Source organism: Clupea harengus, chromosome 3 (assembly GCF_900700415.2).
Source record: "Clupea harengus chromosome 3, Ch_v2.0.2, whole genome shotgun sequence".
Classification (NCBI taxonomy): Eukaryota; Metazoa; Chordata; class Actinopteri; order Clupeiformes; family Clupeidae; genus Clupea; species Clupea harengus.
In genome coordinates this window covers 23,921,186-23,939,808 of record NC_045154.1, presented here as the reverse complement: position 1 = coordinate 23,939,808, position 18,623 = coordinate 23,921,186, and the positions used below count along the sequence as shown (strand labels likewise).

Sequence of the window (18,623 nt, the reverse complement as noted above, 5' to 3'; positions counted from 1 at the left end):
AAGCAAAGCATAAACGATACTAAACTATATCAAATCTCCCCCCCCCCCCCCCCCTTCACTGGTTACAGCAAGGATAGAGTCCCCGTCATCAACACAGACAGTCGCTCCATTCCAAAAGGATGAGCTCTGTGTGTGTATGTATGTATGTATGTATGTATGTATGTATGTATGTATGTATGTATGTGTTTGTATGTATGTGTGTGTTTGTATGTATGTGTGTGTTTGTATGTGTGTATGTGTGCGCATGTATGTATGTATGCATGCGTGTGTGTGTGTGTTTGTGTGTGTATACACAAAGAGAGCAAAGTGCCTGGCTTAAGCCCGAATTATAGATCTGCGTCGGTGTCCGTCCGTTTTACGGATGGGCGGGGAAACGGATTTGTACGTACTGTTTTTGATTTATACTTCTCCGACGGCTGTGGGTGTTGAAAACAATTCACCGCCAGAACAGTAGATGGAACAGCGGTTTTTTGGTCATAGACGAGCTACTACGCGACCTCTTTGAGTGATAAACAATCGACGAATTCTATCTCCCTCCTCCCAGCCGTCACGTCATCAAGAGCAACAGGTGTAGTCACATGGGTCTTTGAGACACACTACATTACAATGGCTGGTCTGTCTAACGCTATATATTCACTTGAAAAGGCAAACTTATCTCCATCATGGTAGGTATTATTTGTGTGAAAAATAGTAGCAATCTATAACAAAATGATATGCTTATCTTACATACACTATAGAAACTATTAAAAACGATTCAATGAAATGAATACTATCTTATTTTCTTTGGTATTTTTTGTCATATTCAGATTTGTAATGATTGCTGGGTAATATGTATGCTGTTGTCCAATGTCAAGTCTCTATTTGATCATGTGACGAGACGATATGATAGTTTAGGCGCAACATCTGAACGTCAAGACCAACAAGCTGACTGGGCAAAAAAATATCTGTGACAACGTGATTACAGGAGGCAAACTGGTATCAGGGAAGAAGTTAAAAATAAACTGTCATCTGGAGAGTTTAAAAGAATACAAAACGAGGGGGAATCTACTGTATGGAGATATTTCTGCTTAGTAGTCAACGCGGATTGATTAAACCTGGATGGTTGGGGGAGAGAGATGAACGTCAAAACCGACGAACTGGGCCAGAGGCAAAAGCACCTGCAAGCTGAAAACAATGGCTTTCAAACATAAGTGTGATAAGGCATTGAACATTCCATATTTAAATATCTTAATAAGTAGTCAAGTCAACGTGTCTGCCTCACGTGATGGAGAAGTTCGTTTCTGAGCGTAAAATAAATCACATTTAGGATAATAGCCTTCTTGTGTGCGGGGATTGTTTTTATGTCCTAGCTGTGACAACGCGATTACAGGAGGCAAACTGGTATCAGGGAAGAAGTTAAAAATAAACTGTCATCTGGAAAGTTTAAAACAATACAAAACGAGGGGGAATCTACTGTATGGAGATATTTCTGCTTAGTAGTCAAGGCATTGAACATTCCATATTTAAATATCTTAATAAGTAGTCAAGTAAACGTGTTTGCTTCACATGCTTCTCCCCTGTACAAAAGCATCGGCTAAATGACTAAATGTAAATGGATTAAACCTCGATTGTTGGACTATGTAGATCGTTTTATAACGAACTTTGTGCACTTAAAGTTTAAAAAAAAAGAAACTGTCATCTGGAGAGTTTAAAACGACACTCGAGGGGAAATTTACTGTAGGCCTATGGAGATATTTCTGTCGGATGGCATCATATTCTATGCGGATTCTAATGAGGCTGTTTGATATGTCCAATGTAAGAAGTGTGAAGCTTTAATGAAATATGATTGATGCCATCCTCTTTCTCCACAACATGGATTAAACATCGATGGTTGGACTATGTAGATACTTTTATAAGGAATGTGTCCGTGTACTTACATTTTTCAAGAAAAAAGATGTTTTATTCGCGCCTCTTCTGGTGTAGCATATAACGTGAGTTGTATTTAGGCATATCAGATGCATAGCGTGTGTAATGTGTAGGCCATTTCATTCCGTTCTTGCAATGTGAATAATTCATTTCAATATGCTTATCTCCCTTTTGTGCGCGCTTGTGCGTTTAACGGGGCTTGTTTGTGTGAGCCAGTGCATTTATCATTCATCTGTTGATGCTCGAGTTTAATAAAGGCAGGTTATTCTTAAGAAACATATGTAAATGTGTCAGTAGTATGAACAGTTGAGACATTGACTCATTGGGGTTCGGACTAAATATTTTACTTGCTGTCGGGCTGGGGTAGGGCTGGGACAAGTCAGCGCAATAAGGCATTGAACATTCCATATTTAACTTGCCGGCATAGTCGCCCCATAATGCCGTGCGGCGGGCACATACTTTTCTCTATGTGATGCAGCGCCCAACGATGTTCTTTAACAATGTTCCTTACTGTTCTAATTGCATGTCGTTGTTCTGTGTTGGGACGGAGTTTATACAGGTGTGTGACGGTAGCACAGTCTGTTCGTGATAACTTGTAGCAGGGCATAAAGCCCGTGCCATTTTGACATTGTATTGTGTTTAGTGTTTAATTAAAAGCCATAACAAATATTCCACACTTCCGTGATTTGTTACAATATCTTAATAAGTAGTGAAGTCAACGTGGATTCTATGGATTAAATTCATTTATTGACACATCTTTTCAGGACGGCCACAGCGCTTTAAAACGACTTGTTTATAAGTTACATTATTCAAAGATGGAAGATAAAAGGCGAGATAATCGCCAGGTGTAATAAGCCTACTTTCTCATTATGTGTGTGTGTTAGGGTTTGTAATACAATGGTGTTGGCTGCAAGTTAACTCCACTTCACGTTAATGTTAGCTTTTGTATATGAGCATTCATTTCAACTGTTCCATCATCTGAAATATCACGGTGTCGAAAAACAAACCTTTGATCTAAACAGAATATTCAGTATGGAATGGGAATATTTCAGAGCAGTAGGGCTATCTTTTATCGCGTTTGACAAATATGCTCCGATTGCTGTGATGTCTCCTGTGAGAATGGGATAGTATTCTCTCCTATGAATTCGCGGTCATTTGAGCGTCCTTATAAGTGTTTCAGAAATATCTTCAGACCTCTTCTGTTATGTTTGTTCATAATCAACTAGAAGAAGCTTGTGAGACGGTCTACAGGCTATTCATAAAAAACATACGTAAATGTGTCATTAGTATGAACAGTTGAGACATTGACTATGTCTGGTTGGATTCCGACAATATATTTGAATGGCTGTCTGGCTCGGGCACTACTCTGTCGGACGCAGGCCGGGCTCGGACAGAAATATTCGGCTGATCCACACTCTATAACAGAATAGGAACAGATAGGGAATGAAACAGGAAATGTGAGATTCCGGAAATGATGTAGTTAGGAAATTATTTCGTTAGCGGACCAATCACAGCCAAGGGGGTATCCGTCGCTATCCGTTCGTATCCGAAAAAGTTACAAAAATCGAGAGGTGCACGTCGGTGTCCGTCCAGCTCTCCGAAGGGCTCGGATGGGCTCGGATGGGCGTTCCACCACGGGGAAGGATGTTGCCAAGGCGTGGCTATGTGTCCGTCTCCGTCCAAATGGATAACTATAAATCTAGCATTACTCTGTCTCTTATCAGTCAAAATGTTTCCACGAGTGTCTAGAATGTGGTCAGAGGCCCAGCCCCAGCGTTGGGTACTGGCTGCCCTGGTGCCGTCAGTTCAGTGGCAGCGCAACCCCCTGGAGTGGTGGGTGCAGTCTTGGCTGAGTCACCTGGTGGTGAGAACTCTGGTTCTAAAAGCCGGTTCTCAGATCTCCGACATGACTGCATGGTGAAAGGCTGCCTTGTGTATTAATAGACAACTAACTACGTCAAGGGCTTGGTGATGAAACTAAACCACATGTTCATCAGCGACTTCAAAGAAACTTGACGGAGAGAGGAAATAGATTGAGCTGTCAAAACCACAGCAGAATTTCACCCACATTATTTTAGATAATTCATTTTATGGTCACACACAAACACACACAGACACACACACGTAAGCAAGTATTTTTGTTTCACAGTTTCTGAAACAATCAAAAGATTGATGTTGTTTAGCTTAAAGATACAGTGTGTAGGATTTAGTGGCATCTAGTGGTGAAGCTGCAGATTGCAACCAACTAAATACCTCTCCCTTTTCAACCAAGTCGAAGAAGCTGCAGTATCCATCCGGAGCCATAAAAAACATGGAAGGCCTCTAGAGTTTTGGTTTGCCCGTCCTATGCTACTGAAGAAACATGGCGGCACAACAGGGCGGACTTCTTGGAAGAGGACCCACCCCCTATGTAAATATGTACAGCTCATTCCGAGCTGACAAAACACAACAATTTGCTGTTACAGGTGGTCACTAATGAAAACATAATTATACAAACTATATTCTATTTTTGATGATAGATCACGTTCTGCATAGTACACCTAGGGGGGTAAAGTTTGGAAGGGTGACAGCAAACCAATAGCGATTTCTAGGGGATCCACGGAACTCCTGTTGCCCGGATTCTTAAATGCCTACCATAAATTCTATCTTACGGACGTGTGAAAGCAAACTTCCTCTTCAAAACCTTCCTCTTCCTTTAAATTACGCACCACTGCCATCCACTAGAGGTGTAACAACTCTAGTGTAAAAAAACACACAATATCGTTACTGATTTTTTTGTGGGGTATGAGAAACAAATTACAACACTCAATTTTCTATCCCCATCTCAACAGTTTAGGTGCTTACATTTCATGATGCAACTCATATTTAACAACCCCCAGGACAAAAGATTGGCAGGATCCCAGTGCTTCTTACCATGGCTAGTAACCATGGCAACATCTCAAGCTTGCACGTACATGCTATAGTGCTGTGTACTGCAGTTGCAGACATCTGCAACTAGGCACAAGCGCTTTGGCCAAAAGAAAGATCGGGATACACACATGAAAGAGAGGCCAAAGGAAGAAAGGGTGGTGAAAGGGCATCCAAAGGCCTCAATATGCCGTCAAACTAGTCAGCTAAAATGAATGGTAGCCATATTAGCTTGCTCAGTAGACAAAGACAAAAGACTAGTAGAGTCACGACACACCATGTGCAGAACCCCCAAAACAGATGATATCTTTGTTAACAAGGAATAAATATAATCACATTTGAGACTACTTGGATCGTGTGAGACGCTGTCAAAGACATCAGTGGAAGTCAGGGGCAAGAATTTCCAGAAACCTTCGGTGTGGTTTATATTCTTGGAAGAAAGATTTGTGTGGGCAGCCTTTAAGGCAGCAAAGGCTTCAGTGAGGTCTCTGTCCAAGTAGCAGCGAAGCTTGCAAATTAGCAAGGTAACACTGCGAGTGTCTGTCATAAGAATATCTAAATGGTTACTGTGCATGTCTCTGTCCAACTGAAATTATTATCTGATATAAATAACCAGACGGATATTTCTTTTCAAGCTCTGGCTAATATGTAGACTGTGACATATATAATTAAATATGACGAAAGATCATATTTAACATGAAACACATAAACAACATCTGTTTCGTACTTCAACAAAAGCAGAGCGTTTGGCTTTTGTTCAAGAACACAAACACCATATCCCTGCATAACATGAGCTATCAGAGAAGATCGCCCATTCAGTCTGTCACCAGTCAAACCTGTTTTCCCGAGTCATGGGGACATGAAGTGGATGTCATTCCCATTCACAGAAAAACTGCAATCCTACAATCCTCAGATTTTTCTATGACACATAGAAAGCAGCGGCGTCAACAGGCTGACTGAGAAACAGACAAGACAGACCTATAATGATATTCATGATGATTGTTTCAGTCTGTGCTTATTAAATACACTTATTTTGTATCGCTTTCTCAAACATATCCACCTTTCTACATGAATAAATTGCTTTATTTGGGCTAGTCTAATTCATTTTGATCAACCAAAATTTTAAGAATGCCTGCCCAGAGGGATGAATGTGAATGGCCGTTCCAAACCTAGCTCTAGTCTACCCCACGTCTCGGTACGCTCGCACACCTGACCGACAGCAGAGCTCTGAGGTCTGGGGAGGATTCTCTGTCTGTTTGGCTTAGCAGAATTTCCTAGAAGCTGACATATGATGAGCTGTGAGGAACTTCATTTTGACCTCAGTGTCATGCAGTCAGCTGAATGACCTCAGGGTGTGTGTGTGTGTGTGAATATGGATACGTCTGTGTTTGTGTGCGGCTGCGTCCTCTCTCTGTCTCTGTGTGTAAATATGATTGTGGCTGTGTGCATATGATTATGTGCTCTCTCTCACTTTGTGTGTGTGTGTGTGTGTGTGTGTGTGTGTGTGTGTTTCATTGCAACAGTTCACATAGAGCCACAGATCACCAGGGTACCATGTGTATAGGCCATCTTCTAACCGCATTCAAACTCAGACCAATATTTTTTCTGATCAACTGACTAGGTCACCAGTTGTGTGGGATGATGATCAACAACATGAGTGACTTTCCTGACCGCAATTGAAGTATAATACTGTCAAACACATGACTAGAGTAATGCACCAAATCAACAAGAAGTGTTCAAAGCAGTACTTGTTTAGAAAAACTTTGCAATGATGTAATGCATCTCAGGAGAACGGAGGCTCTTTAGTGCCACTGCTGGCCCGGAGTACATTGTTGGTCCCAAACTAATGTGAAAACACAGCAGTAAAGGCAGGATGTCGGCCAAATAAGCCACAGACAATACTCCACACTTTCATGACTAATTCATGTACTACCTTTAAAGAAGCTTTGTTATGCTCTGTCAATTTCTCTACACAGACCTGTTGCCTGGAGACTGGGTAGGACGTCCATCATATGCGAATAAAGCGTAATTTATGGTCATTTTATTTTATTAGGATTCCTCCGTCAGGAGGAAACCTATTATTCTTGTGCAATGGGAAGTCAATGGCAGCCCCTAGAACCGTATGGTAACTTTTTCTGAAATTTGGCACACTCATTAAGGACAGTCCCTTCTTTACTCACACCAAGTTTCATGTCTCCCACTAGACCACACTAGCGCCACCAACGGGTCAAAGTTGGACTTTTGTTAACACTGTAACTTTTGAACCGTTTGACGATTTTCAAAAATGAGGTACCATTGGATTCCTCGGATAAAGACGAATTCAACGTTCAATGGCGTCAATTTTCGGTTGTATAGATTTTCTGTTATTCCCGGTTTTATCAAAAAACCTTTGAAAGCCTACTCCTCCTACAATTTTGGTCAAATCTTCTTCAGAATCACCAGAGATGATCTTCAGACCAAGCCTCACAAACAATATAGAATAGAATTTTGATCCTCACAACCGTTTGTCCGGTATAGCCACTCAAATTCAGCAGAAAAGCCGCCAACAAGGAAGTGAAGTAATATGTAAGCAAAACTTTGAGACATACACCTGGGTGACATTGGTACAGGGGTAGAGAAGTCGTTTAGAAATCAGAAGGTTGATAGTTCAATTCCCTGTCAAAGCTTTAGCAAGACACTTCTTTCTTCACTCTTCTTTCCTCTATTCTTTCCTTCTTCCACTCTTCTTTCCTTCTTTTACTCTTCTTTCCAAAATTGTAAAGAATATACATTTCCCCCTGGTTTTACAATCTTTGGAGGAATCCGCATCGCTGCTTGCAGCTATATTTTAATTTATTTTACATTGCACTATTATAATACTATCTATTTCACGGTAACCTAAAAAAAATCTAAGCAAAAGAAGTCAAACAAACAACTTTTATGTGCAAATACGACCATCTACGGAGTTTGGTCCGCCGCCATCTTTTTTTTTTTTAAATTGCTTTCCAACACCCACAACCGTCGGAGAACCATAAATGAAAACGAGTCCGTCGAGCCAACTGCGTGACCACGGAGTAACGGAGTCGTAGAAGAATATTTCGGCCTTAAGACTGAGCAAACACATGATAACAAATACTCCACACTTTCATGACCAATTCATGTACTACCCTTCTGTAAGAAAACGTTTTAGGCTTCCTAAAGTCTTTATGTGGATCACAAATAATGATATTTAGTCAAGCACGAGGGGAGCCGTCCTTTAGCAAGCCGCTGTCAAACACAGTGACACGTAACACAGAAACTTTATTCCTATCTTCAAATGTTGTATGTTGAGATCACCAACCAATACCACCACTAGACACTCGAGGTGGGAATTGCCACAGATGCAATTATATGATGCCATCACAATATTTGGACCATGATATGATATTATTTGGTTTCTTTAAAATTTTAAAACGTAAAAAGTATTGTGATAAGATTCTGCCGAAAAACAACGCTATATTACTCTGTATCAATTCCCCCCCCCCCCCCCCCCCCCCCCCCCCCTCCCCCCAACTCTATTAGACACTGCGGTAGGAAATAGAATCATAAATGCCATAAATGCCTTTAAAAGCCATCTATTTTACCCATTTTTACCCAATGTATACTTGAACACTGACCACATCCATTCATCAGTACACTACATTGATTTACACACTGAAGGAACTGAAGTGTTTGCCTTGGCTCTGCTAATGCAATGCTCTGCCCACTGTGACCCAGGAGGCTGTTCTCAGGAAAGTCCTGTATTAGCAAACTAACCAGGCAGCAACAAACGCAAACGAGAAATGCCTGCCACAAACCATTCCATACTTTGTCAGCTGTGGCAGCGGTCAAACAACTTCCTGGCTGGAAATCCTTCAGTTTGATGATTCCACACGAGGCCTCCTGCAGTCCAAGCCTCTTCTGTCACTCCATCCCTCTGTCCATCCGACAGTCACTCCATCCCTCTGTCCATTTCACAATCACTCCATCCCTCTGTCCATCTGACAGTCACTCTGTCCATCTGACAGTCACTCCATCCCTCTGTCCATCTGACAGTCACTCCATCCCTCTGTACATCTGACAATCACTCCATCTTTGTCAATCTGACAGTCACTCCATCCCTCTGTCCATCTATACTCTGTCTGTTCACTCCTATCGTTTAAAAAAGAAAAATGTGTTCCTCTTCTAATTCTCCAGGTGACTCATGACATTTACATTTAGTCATTAAGCAGACACTTTTATCCAAAGCGACGTACAAAGGAGAAAACAATCAAGCTACAAACAATAGAGACCTAGTGTAACAATAAATACTACTTTACATAAGGAATTAAAAAGTGCAGGAATGTAACTACTGTAAGTGCGAGTTAGGTACTAGTTAGAGGAGACACTGCACAAACACTGTACTTTCTTTTCACAGTCTTCATCTTCACCTGTCCAGTTCTTTTCACTGCACCTGTTCACATTATGTGAAGAGCTCAAAATCAACACCAGCTTGAGCTTGTAGATGCTTTGCAATGATGTAATGCATCTCAGGAGAACGGCTGCTGTTTAGTGCCACTGCTGGACCGGAGTACATTGTTGGTCCCAAACTAATGTGAAAACACAGCAGTAAAGGCAGGATGTCGGCCAAATAAGCCACAGACAATACTACACACTTTCCTGACTAATTCATGTTAGAAAAAAAGCTTTAAAAAGCTTTTTTTGTCATGCTCTGTCCATTTCTCTACACAGACCTGTTGCCTGGAGACTAGGTAGGACGTCCATCATATGCGAATAAGACTGAGCAAACATATGCTACACATCTCTGGGAAAACCTCTTCAGACGAGCCTCACCACAGGTGACATTCAGATCCCACATCCCTGCTATTCTGAATTCAGCTAAGTGCTCTCGCTCTCTCTCATACTCACACACACTTTAGACACATACAAGAAGCTCAGGTGGTATTAAATGCAATTCTGGACGTATTTACCATGTTTCATGAAAACAATGAAAGATTATTCAGCACTACAGCAACTACAGCAGACGTACAGCAGATACTATTCAAAAGGACAGTTAAATGCCCAAAAACCATTATACATTATTTACTGGTTTAGATGGGTCTACATAACTATTAAAGCATGGCTTTACAGAATGATCCATTTCAAGACCAAGATCGCCTCCATGTTGCATGAGTTTCAACTTCAGCTCCTACTGAAAATGAGGAAACTACACGTCTCAGGCACACTTCCTAATCACAGGTTGCTGGCACTAGCCTGCGTAGAGAGTGACAGAAGTGAAGAGTCTATTTTTACTTTCTGTATTGCGCATCATTTTTACCCCCCCCCCCCCCCCCCCCCCCCACCTTCACTTCCACCCTTCAACACCAGCAGCTCCTCAACCAGGCAGAACCTAGTTCGGGCCTCACCTCCATAGGTGACCTAGTTCTGGGTTTTCTTGGCCTGGACTCACAGGCTGCAAGGGATCTCATCACTGCAGAGGGCTTCAATACAAGCCACTTACACATATGCATTAAACCACTGCAGTCCAGGAGACACATTCAGTGATGTTACATGAAACTGTACTCTCATCGTCCTCGCCATCAGCCTCAGGACATTACATAGACTTCTCCATACCATGATACAGACACAGAACCAGTGTTGACCTACCTGGCTTACACAAAGAAAACAAATAAACATACAACTAAATCAGAAGTAAAAACATAGGTTAACACACATACAAGTCAACAATTCGAAACTGAATGGGTGTATGGGTCCACTGGCTGCCGGCCAGCATTTGAAAATCTTCTAATCGTTGCTGCATGTCACGATAAAGAAATGCAGATCCCACGGCCCAATCGGAGTGCACTTTTGGAAGTCTGCCGGGAGGGACCGGGGGAGGTTCAGAGGGGGTTTTGGCTTGTTCTCTCCTCTGTCTCATTGTGTCTCTCTGTTTCGGGTCATCGTGGGCCTCAATCAAGACACAGAGACCATAGACAGCCTACAGCAAGCCATCATGCAAGAACAGCCTGGAAGTCTAAACTGTTAATTGGTCAACAAACCATTACCAGGCTTACCAAGGACAGTATAGTTGCCTAGAAATGCTATGATGTAATATTATTCCTCATCGTCACTGGTGTGCCACCCATATGCATACACAACCATGGATGAACACTCAAAGAGTTCGTTTACTTTTGTCAATACTGGTGAAAAAAAAAAAAAAATGCATGTCCGGGTATACATACTTACAAGGGAAGCTTTGATGTCTGTTTGTATTGAGGGCATCAGGAAATACTTGCTACGCAAATGCACTCCACCCCTTCCCAACTCACACACACACACACCAAAACGATGGTGATTAGAGCGAAAGAGTGAGTCACCTTTTTCATATCACTCAATGAGATCACTTCGGAGCCATGCCAGCGACGTTTACCCAAAAACAACAGTTAGAACAGGCTGCTGTCTGGGTAGAAGGGTCAACCAGTGCTCAGATTTTAAAAACTGTAAGGGGGATGTACAAAAAAAACTGGGTCATTGATTGGTGAGCCACAATACCAAGAAAAAGAAACAAAGAAGGAGGAAGGAAGGAAGCTACGCACACATGTACAATTTTAAGGTTAACCTATCTACTTCAGAGAGAGAGAGAGAGAGAGAGAAAAAAAAAAACTCTTCAACTACTCTACAACACTTTCTGAATATTTAAACCTTGCAAGTTTGTAAGAACAAGATGTAAACAGTGACATTTGTAATTTTTCCAGTCATTGTGGCAAATGCTTAATGGACTTCTTTAAGGAGGCTTTGGTCTGTGTGTGCTGTGTGTATATCATGCATGGCTAGGCTTGGGCAGTATCTATTTTTTCAAACCATCATACCTTCCTGACATTTTACTAGGTATATGACAATTTTTTTTTTTAAACTGAGCAGCTGGTAATGGAATTCTAACATGACATTGTCGAGCCTACAATGCTGTGTGTCTAACATGCAATTAGCCTACTTAGACAAGTCTTTCTGTGCTTAAATTACTTAAAGAGACTGCTGGAGGTAGCCTACGACGACACTGCTGTGGCAGACACATAGTGGGCTGAACGGAGACGATGTGCAAAATCACGTGGCTAATAAACTGCTTTTGTAGTTGGAAGAAGTCACCTCATGATAAAGTTATATGTGGCAATATTTTTCATGACTCCATATCCAGGGTTTTTCCTGCATAGAGAAAATTTGGGCGCGCGCCTAAGCCGTTTTCCCGAGCGCCTACAACAAATCGCGAGCGCCTAAGGCAAAAAAAAAAGTCTGCGATAAAAAAAAAATAATAAAAAAAAGCTGTCATTCATGGCGCAATTCAGCTTAATAGTGTTTTGAGCCCTCACCGTCGACTTCAAGGGCGCATCCCACCTCCCACCCCCTGAGCCAATCATTGAACAGAGGCTGCTCCAAGCTTGCCAGTTTAGAGAAGACGTTGGTTTGGATTTGAGATTTGAGCAAGCAACTTAATGTAGCTAGCTTTTAGCTGTTTTAAACCAAGGGACTTTACTTCAAAAATGTTGTTTTCAACCTGCTTACAAATCTGGTTAAAACAACTAGTGAAGGTGTTTTAGAATAATATTAATGCCATATACAATAACTGACTTTATGTTAACACCACTAATTAATGTTAGCTGTCTTAATTATTTAGCGCAATGCTAGCATGCATCTACCGTAATTCGATATTTAACCAAGGTAGCCTATTGCAGCTACTGCAAAATATTGATCGCGACCTGTTTACAAATCTGGTTAAAAAGATAAAGGTGAGCTGTTATTTATAGATATGAATTATTTCTCATGCATCTAATGGCTTACAGCTACCTGTAAAGCATCTAAACGTACAGAGTAAGGGAGGTTGACTGCTAAATACAGTACATTAAGGCAGCCACCAGTCTTTGGATAGCTCTCATAAGTGAGTTATTGTATATGGCATTAATATTCTAACCATCACACATAGGATATATAGGTACACAAACACACTGCTTAAATAAAATACTAAGCCTACTATCAAAGTATTTTTTTAAGATATTGTAGGCAACTGCTAGCTAGCTAGATAATGTCAGCAACTGCTAGCTAGCTACTTGCTCAAATTCAAACCAACGTCTTCTCTAAACTGGCAAGCTAGGAGCAGCCTCTGTTCAATGATTGGCAATTCATCACGCGTGCAATGCATGTAAGCGAATATGGTCTCAATAGTATGTTTCAAGTATAGGCTACAGCCGAAACCTCGTTATGTTTTGGTCAATAGTAATCGAGTTGATAAGCGTGTCTTGTCTGAACAATACGCAACTGTGAGGTGCGCGAATGGACAGAGCGGCCAGCTGCCAATCAGTCAACTTGCGTATGCATCCTGACTTCATCAGTCGGCGCTGATTTTGAGCATAACATTCTATTTTCAGTATTCATGGCTTTCAATGTATTAAAATATCTGCTATGTTGAGGACATACACAGGTGTAGGCTATTATTTGATTTGTCTACCCGTTTGAACAAGTACCAGTAGACCGCGGGGCCTCGGAAGAGGCAGACAACCGCATTGGTTTATCAATGAAAGCTCAGCTCGTTCGGAGGAGAGCGGATAGATTTGTGTTGCATCTCGAATATAATAATATTAATATTATCATTGATAAATAAACCGGTGCGGTTGTAAACTGTCGTTCCGCTGCGAGGGCCAGCCCGACGTGCACGAATACACCTGTACAAATGCAAATGAAATGTCCACTCAAAATGCTGACAAAAGTTTGATTTCCAACGCAGCCTCCATTGGTGGGCCAATAGAAGTTAAACACACTATTAAACATATTTGTGGACAGTTTTAATAATAAAAACAAAAAGAATGGTATGTAGGTTTGTACAATAGAAATGAATAGTAATAATAGATAAACTTGAATTTCATAATTTGTGTGTTACATTTCTGACCACTGGTTAGTTCTAGATTTTATTGATATACATTTCAGTAGTTTGCATATGTAGAGGTAAACCTTGATAATCTTTGAACCATACATGATAGCACCATGGGGCTTGGACTACTGTCAATCTATTAGCCTATCTATTTGAATCTAAAGTGTAAGCAAAATGATTTCCTGAAGCATATCCTCCATTATTTATGAAATGGTAACATGTAAGCTAATAAGGTGACATGGTAACACAGACTGTGCGCGCATAGCGCGGAATTTTTTTTTTGAGCACCGAAGACCCATTTTGACCCAGGAAAAACCCTGATATCTAGTCATAATTGATTATATGAGCAGCAATGACCAAATTTGAGCGAAACTACATTAGCCATCATGCAAAGTAAACGGTGGAAGCTGAGCGCTAGGGCAACGTGGAGACTCCTTGTTGAGGAGATAAAAAGATCACCCTTTGTTTATTTCAACACCCCTCCACTTCCTCGTTGCCGCAGAACACACATCATCTTAATCACCCCCCAGGGTGTATAGGAAACATAGTTAACCAACTTATTAATAGTAAAACATGTAAGAAAATGGGCTTGATCACTGCTAATTATATTAACCACAGGCCAATTACTTCTTTTCTACCACCAAATAATTTGTTAGCCAAGTTGGTGCCCTATAAGTTTAAAGAGGAGCATTTGACAGCATTGAAAATCATACCTTCTGGATTTCTAAATACCCCAGTATACGTAATACCTTGATACCTATGCATGACAGACACTTTAAAAAAAAAAGTCCTGACACTACAAGTGTCAGACAGAAGAGCCCCTTAGCTATTGCAAAACGATTAACATTAGCCACGCTTGGCTGCAACTTGTGTGCCCCCCCCCCCCCCCCCAGTCCCCCAACCTCTACTCCTCAAAGCCCCAGACCAGAGTCCACAGGTCTCAACTCTCCAACATTAATAAACAAATTAAGATACAAATTAGAACAATATGAAAAAAAAGAGTGAGACAAAAAAATGTTAACCTGTTACACCTACAAACATCTTGGACCAAAAACGTAAAAGGGGGAGGAAGAAGATATTTTTTCTTATGTATCCGGCGTCTATGCTGGTGACAAGATTGTCTTTGAGGCCCCAATCCATGGATACAAATAATTTCCTGGTGATTGGATTTTCTGCTTTTTAAAAAAAAAAAAATTATATTCTCTAAGATCTCCAGATCCCTAGTTTAAATGCCATTTCTGAAGGTCATTTAGCAAGTTTGTCACATCCACATATGTACTTCAAGACCTTTGAATACCCTTTGAAGACCCATTCTGGTGACTCAGGTTATAATATGCTATAAGGTGTGTTATAAAATGAAATATGTTATGCTAGTCACTAGAGCTGAGTGAAGCCTTTTCCACCTGGATCAGCCATAGATTTTGTTTACATAAGGGTAACAGTCCTACCTACGTCTGTCTAAAAACAGGTAATATCTCCTCTGTCTACAGCCAGACTGTGGCCCTGCCAACATGAGGATCACATCCATTATATGCGCCATATGCAGAAACTAACTGTATTAATCATATGCTTAACCCCTGGCCCAAATAATTTGCTCATTTTACAGTTTTACATGATGCTCAAATATTGGCCGATATACCCATGTTTATGGTTTTAGCTTTTACACATTACAGAACAAATGCATACAACTACTGAGGACCAACTCAGCAGCCTATAGTGGGTACATTTATATGAATAAGTAAATAAATAAATCAAATAAATAAATAATTCATTAATAATTAATATATAACTAATTTACAAAGTCGATGTGATGTGATTTTTGTGTAGGAGGAACAAGTGTGTTAAGATACATCATCTCCTGTGACTTTCTTTTGGAGATTGTGATCAAAACAATCAAAACATGCGGAATGAGGTAGCCATTGTCAGGAACAATGGGCAGCAGAGTGCAGCGAGGGACACAGGAAAAAAGGTCCCATACCAAAGGATAGAACACACCCACCCAAACCAACAAAGCCCCAATCCCATTCAAGCACGACCAGATCATCTCGCCAAATTCTCAAGCACATGGTGTGATTTAGACCCTTCTTGCTCTTCACATGATACAGTGGGTCAGCAATCTGCACTGTATGATATGCAGTGATTTGATTCCTGTTGGCAATGTTGGCTATTTGTCAGCTTGGAACATAACATAAATCGGAACTGTTGAACCTAAAGTGAATTGACATCTCAAGTCATTCAAATGACTGCCATCATACTTTCATGTGGATTAGAGGTTGTTCATTTTGGATGGTTTAGCTAACCTATTTGTGGCAACAAGTTACCATGAGCATATATGTAACAAAAAACTTCTCCAGTTAATCATATTATTAGAGACATGTAGTGCACATTATCTGAATAAAACAATAGCTTATTGGCTTACATTTGGGCATCATCAGTTTGTACGCCTACCTGATCAGAACAATTTACATTTTGTTTTGCATGAGAAAAGTCTACATGACCTTAGCCACGGAACTAAAAAAATCGACTTGATCGGCCTAAAGGTAGGCCTAAAATATAGCTATTATGAGTAGATCGCGCGAAGCCTACCTACACAGCATGTCCAATTCAATATCATATCTAACCAAAAAAGAAAATGTCTTCCAGTGGGCTGCTGCGAGAGAATTGCATCTAAATCCGTTGAAATGAAAAGCACGATAAGGACAACAGAGATAAGGTCTATACGTTGATATCCCGTCGACTGTCGGGCCTACTTCACACGTAACGTTACTTTTTGCAACAGTAATAGCTCAATGTAGCATTACCAAGTTTGAGGTTTATCTATCTGATCAACCATGTAGCTGAAAATAATACAATAAACGTAGAGCAATAGTAGGATACTTAGCATACTTATTTACTATTGACCTTACAGAAGACAGTTATTACACACACACGCAGCAACGCATAAACAGATTGAATCTGTGAGCCCAGTACAGTTCTGACATGTAGGCCTAGGAGAAGTAATTGTGGCGGACAGAGAACAAACACAAAGCAACACTGTAGCCATCATATCAGCTGACAAAATGGAATACAAATTCGAAGAGACGAGGGGGAACAATGGAATCTTTGCTGTACAATTCAAATTACGTCAGATAGTGTTAACCCATGTGAGTGACAAAGCCCAAACAGAGTATATGCCACCCAATACAGTCGATACAAATACAAATTGGCTTAATAGTGGTAGGGTTGATGTGTAACAACATGGCCATCGCTGGATCGCTTATCATCTGCCGTTGCTGGAAGAGGAACACTCACCGTTGCGGAGACTAGACTGCTCTCTGTCAAGGTGAGGTGGTGCGGCTCCCATCTCCGTAAAAATTTCGACGTGAGGATCTTGCTGAGGAAAGTGCGAGGGTGTTTAATCACGCACACCTGGATGTCTCCTTCCTGAAGCAGTTTATAACGCATCCCGCTACTGCAGTGAAGGGTCCTCCGACATGGCCCGGCACCCAGCTTATTATTATTACCCTCTGGTGGTGGCGGCGTAGACATCTCTCCCAGTAAAGGCTTGCTTTCCTCGGACTGGTAGAACTGATTGTTGTGGAGCTCGTTACCTCCACTGCTACCGTTAAAATCCATATTAAGCGTCTGTATCAACCAACGGAGGGTTATCCGTATGGTATAGGTCCAAAAAAGAGATCCTAAGACCAGAACGGTCGAATCAGGACTTAATGGCAGGCTACGGCGACTCGACCTCGATTGTTTTATGAGTGGTGCGGGTGAAAAAAAGACACGGAGGAGAGGCAGACAGAAGAGCCATTAAAGAATACTTCAGAGGGCTTTCTGGGCGAGAAAAGGTGAGAGGTTTCACAGGGTTATTGTCTTCTTATCGTCCCTCACAATTCTCGCTGAAATGTCTTTCCTCCCCCCACACACGAGCTATTCAATATGTTCGGGCCATTGCCAAATCCATTTTGCCACTCTTCAGAATAGCATAATCCATAATCACCATGTAAAAATCGCTGTCCAGGTTATAATCCGTCGGCGGCGAAATTCTTTGTAGGTTTTTGTTCATTAACAGCTCGTCGACACGGTTCCTTTTTTCTGTCTTTTCCCCCTATCTTCACGAAGGAACCAAGCACTTCGATAGGGCAATTTGGATTGGTCTGACTCGTTCATGTGATACCAAAGTGACGTCAATGGGGAGGCAAACGGATGCGCTGTGCGTCTCTGCTGTACTGTCTGCTTCTGTGATAGGGTGCCGTTTCCTTCGCATGAAAATGGAGAGGGCGCAACATCAATTTGGTTAGTCTTTCTCAATACGTTGATAAAAGTGGAGGCTTTCTGGTATCGAGGTTTCTCGCCAGCCTATCCCTCCCCGCCTCTCGCACAAATTCCGTTTTTTGTAACTTTGGTATGATGCGCTAAGAATGACCTTAAGGCTATATCTTGGGCTATTTTGTCGTGCTCAACAGGCGGGTTTCAGTTGTCTGTAGGCTGTACGGTTCGTAATTTAACCTACCTTTTAACCTTTTCACCAACGTTCTCAATTCGGCTTTCGTCGTCTTTTGTTGTTTAAAACATATAGGGCTATTGGAGGCTAATATGCCTATTGGAAACGCGTTTTTAATTCCCCCTCTCAACTTTGAAAATAAGCTTTGTATAGGTCTATATTATATTCTATTTATAAAAAAAATTAAACCATTTACCCTGTCGAGTGTCATTACAGTAAATAGGCCTACCAATTGACGCAATCCTTGAGATGGATGACGTTATCTCTATTAGGCCTAAATTCCTTAGAATTTATTGGGTAATTGGCATGCCTATGCGATGCACAAAATCTTTCCTTGAAATCGTCACTATCAAAAGGCTGGGGAGCAGGATGGTGGTGAGGACACGCATTGTTTATTCGGAGTGCTGACGCAACAGGGACCTCACCGAA

General features: G+C 41.2%; 1 protein-coding gene across 1 annotated transcript in view; it reads right to left on the bottom strand.

The window, feature by feature from the left end:
* Positions 1-18,039, bottom strand: part of LOC105904680 (c-Maf inducing protein) — a 38,247-nt gene extending 20,208 nt beyond the window's left edge. Inside the window, exon 1 of the mRNA XM_012832584.3 lies at positions 16,997-18,039. Within this exon, the coding sequence (XP_012688038.1) occupies positions 16,997-17,320 (324 nt within the window). The 5' untranslated portion in view covers positions 17,321-18,039. The remainder of the gene's footprint in view (positions 1-16,996) is intronic.
* Positions 18,040-18,623: the final 584 nt, after the last annotated feature.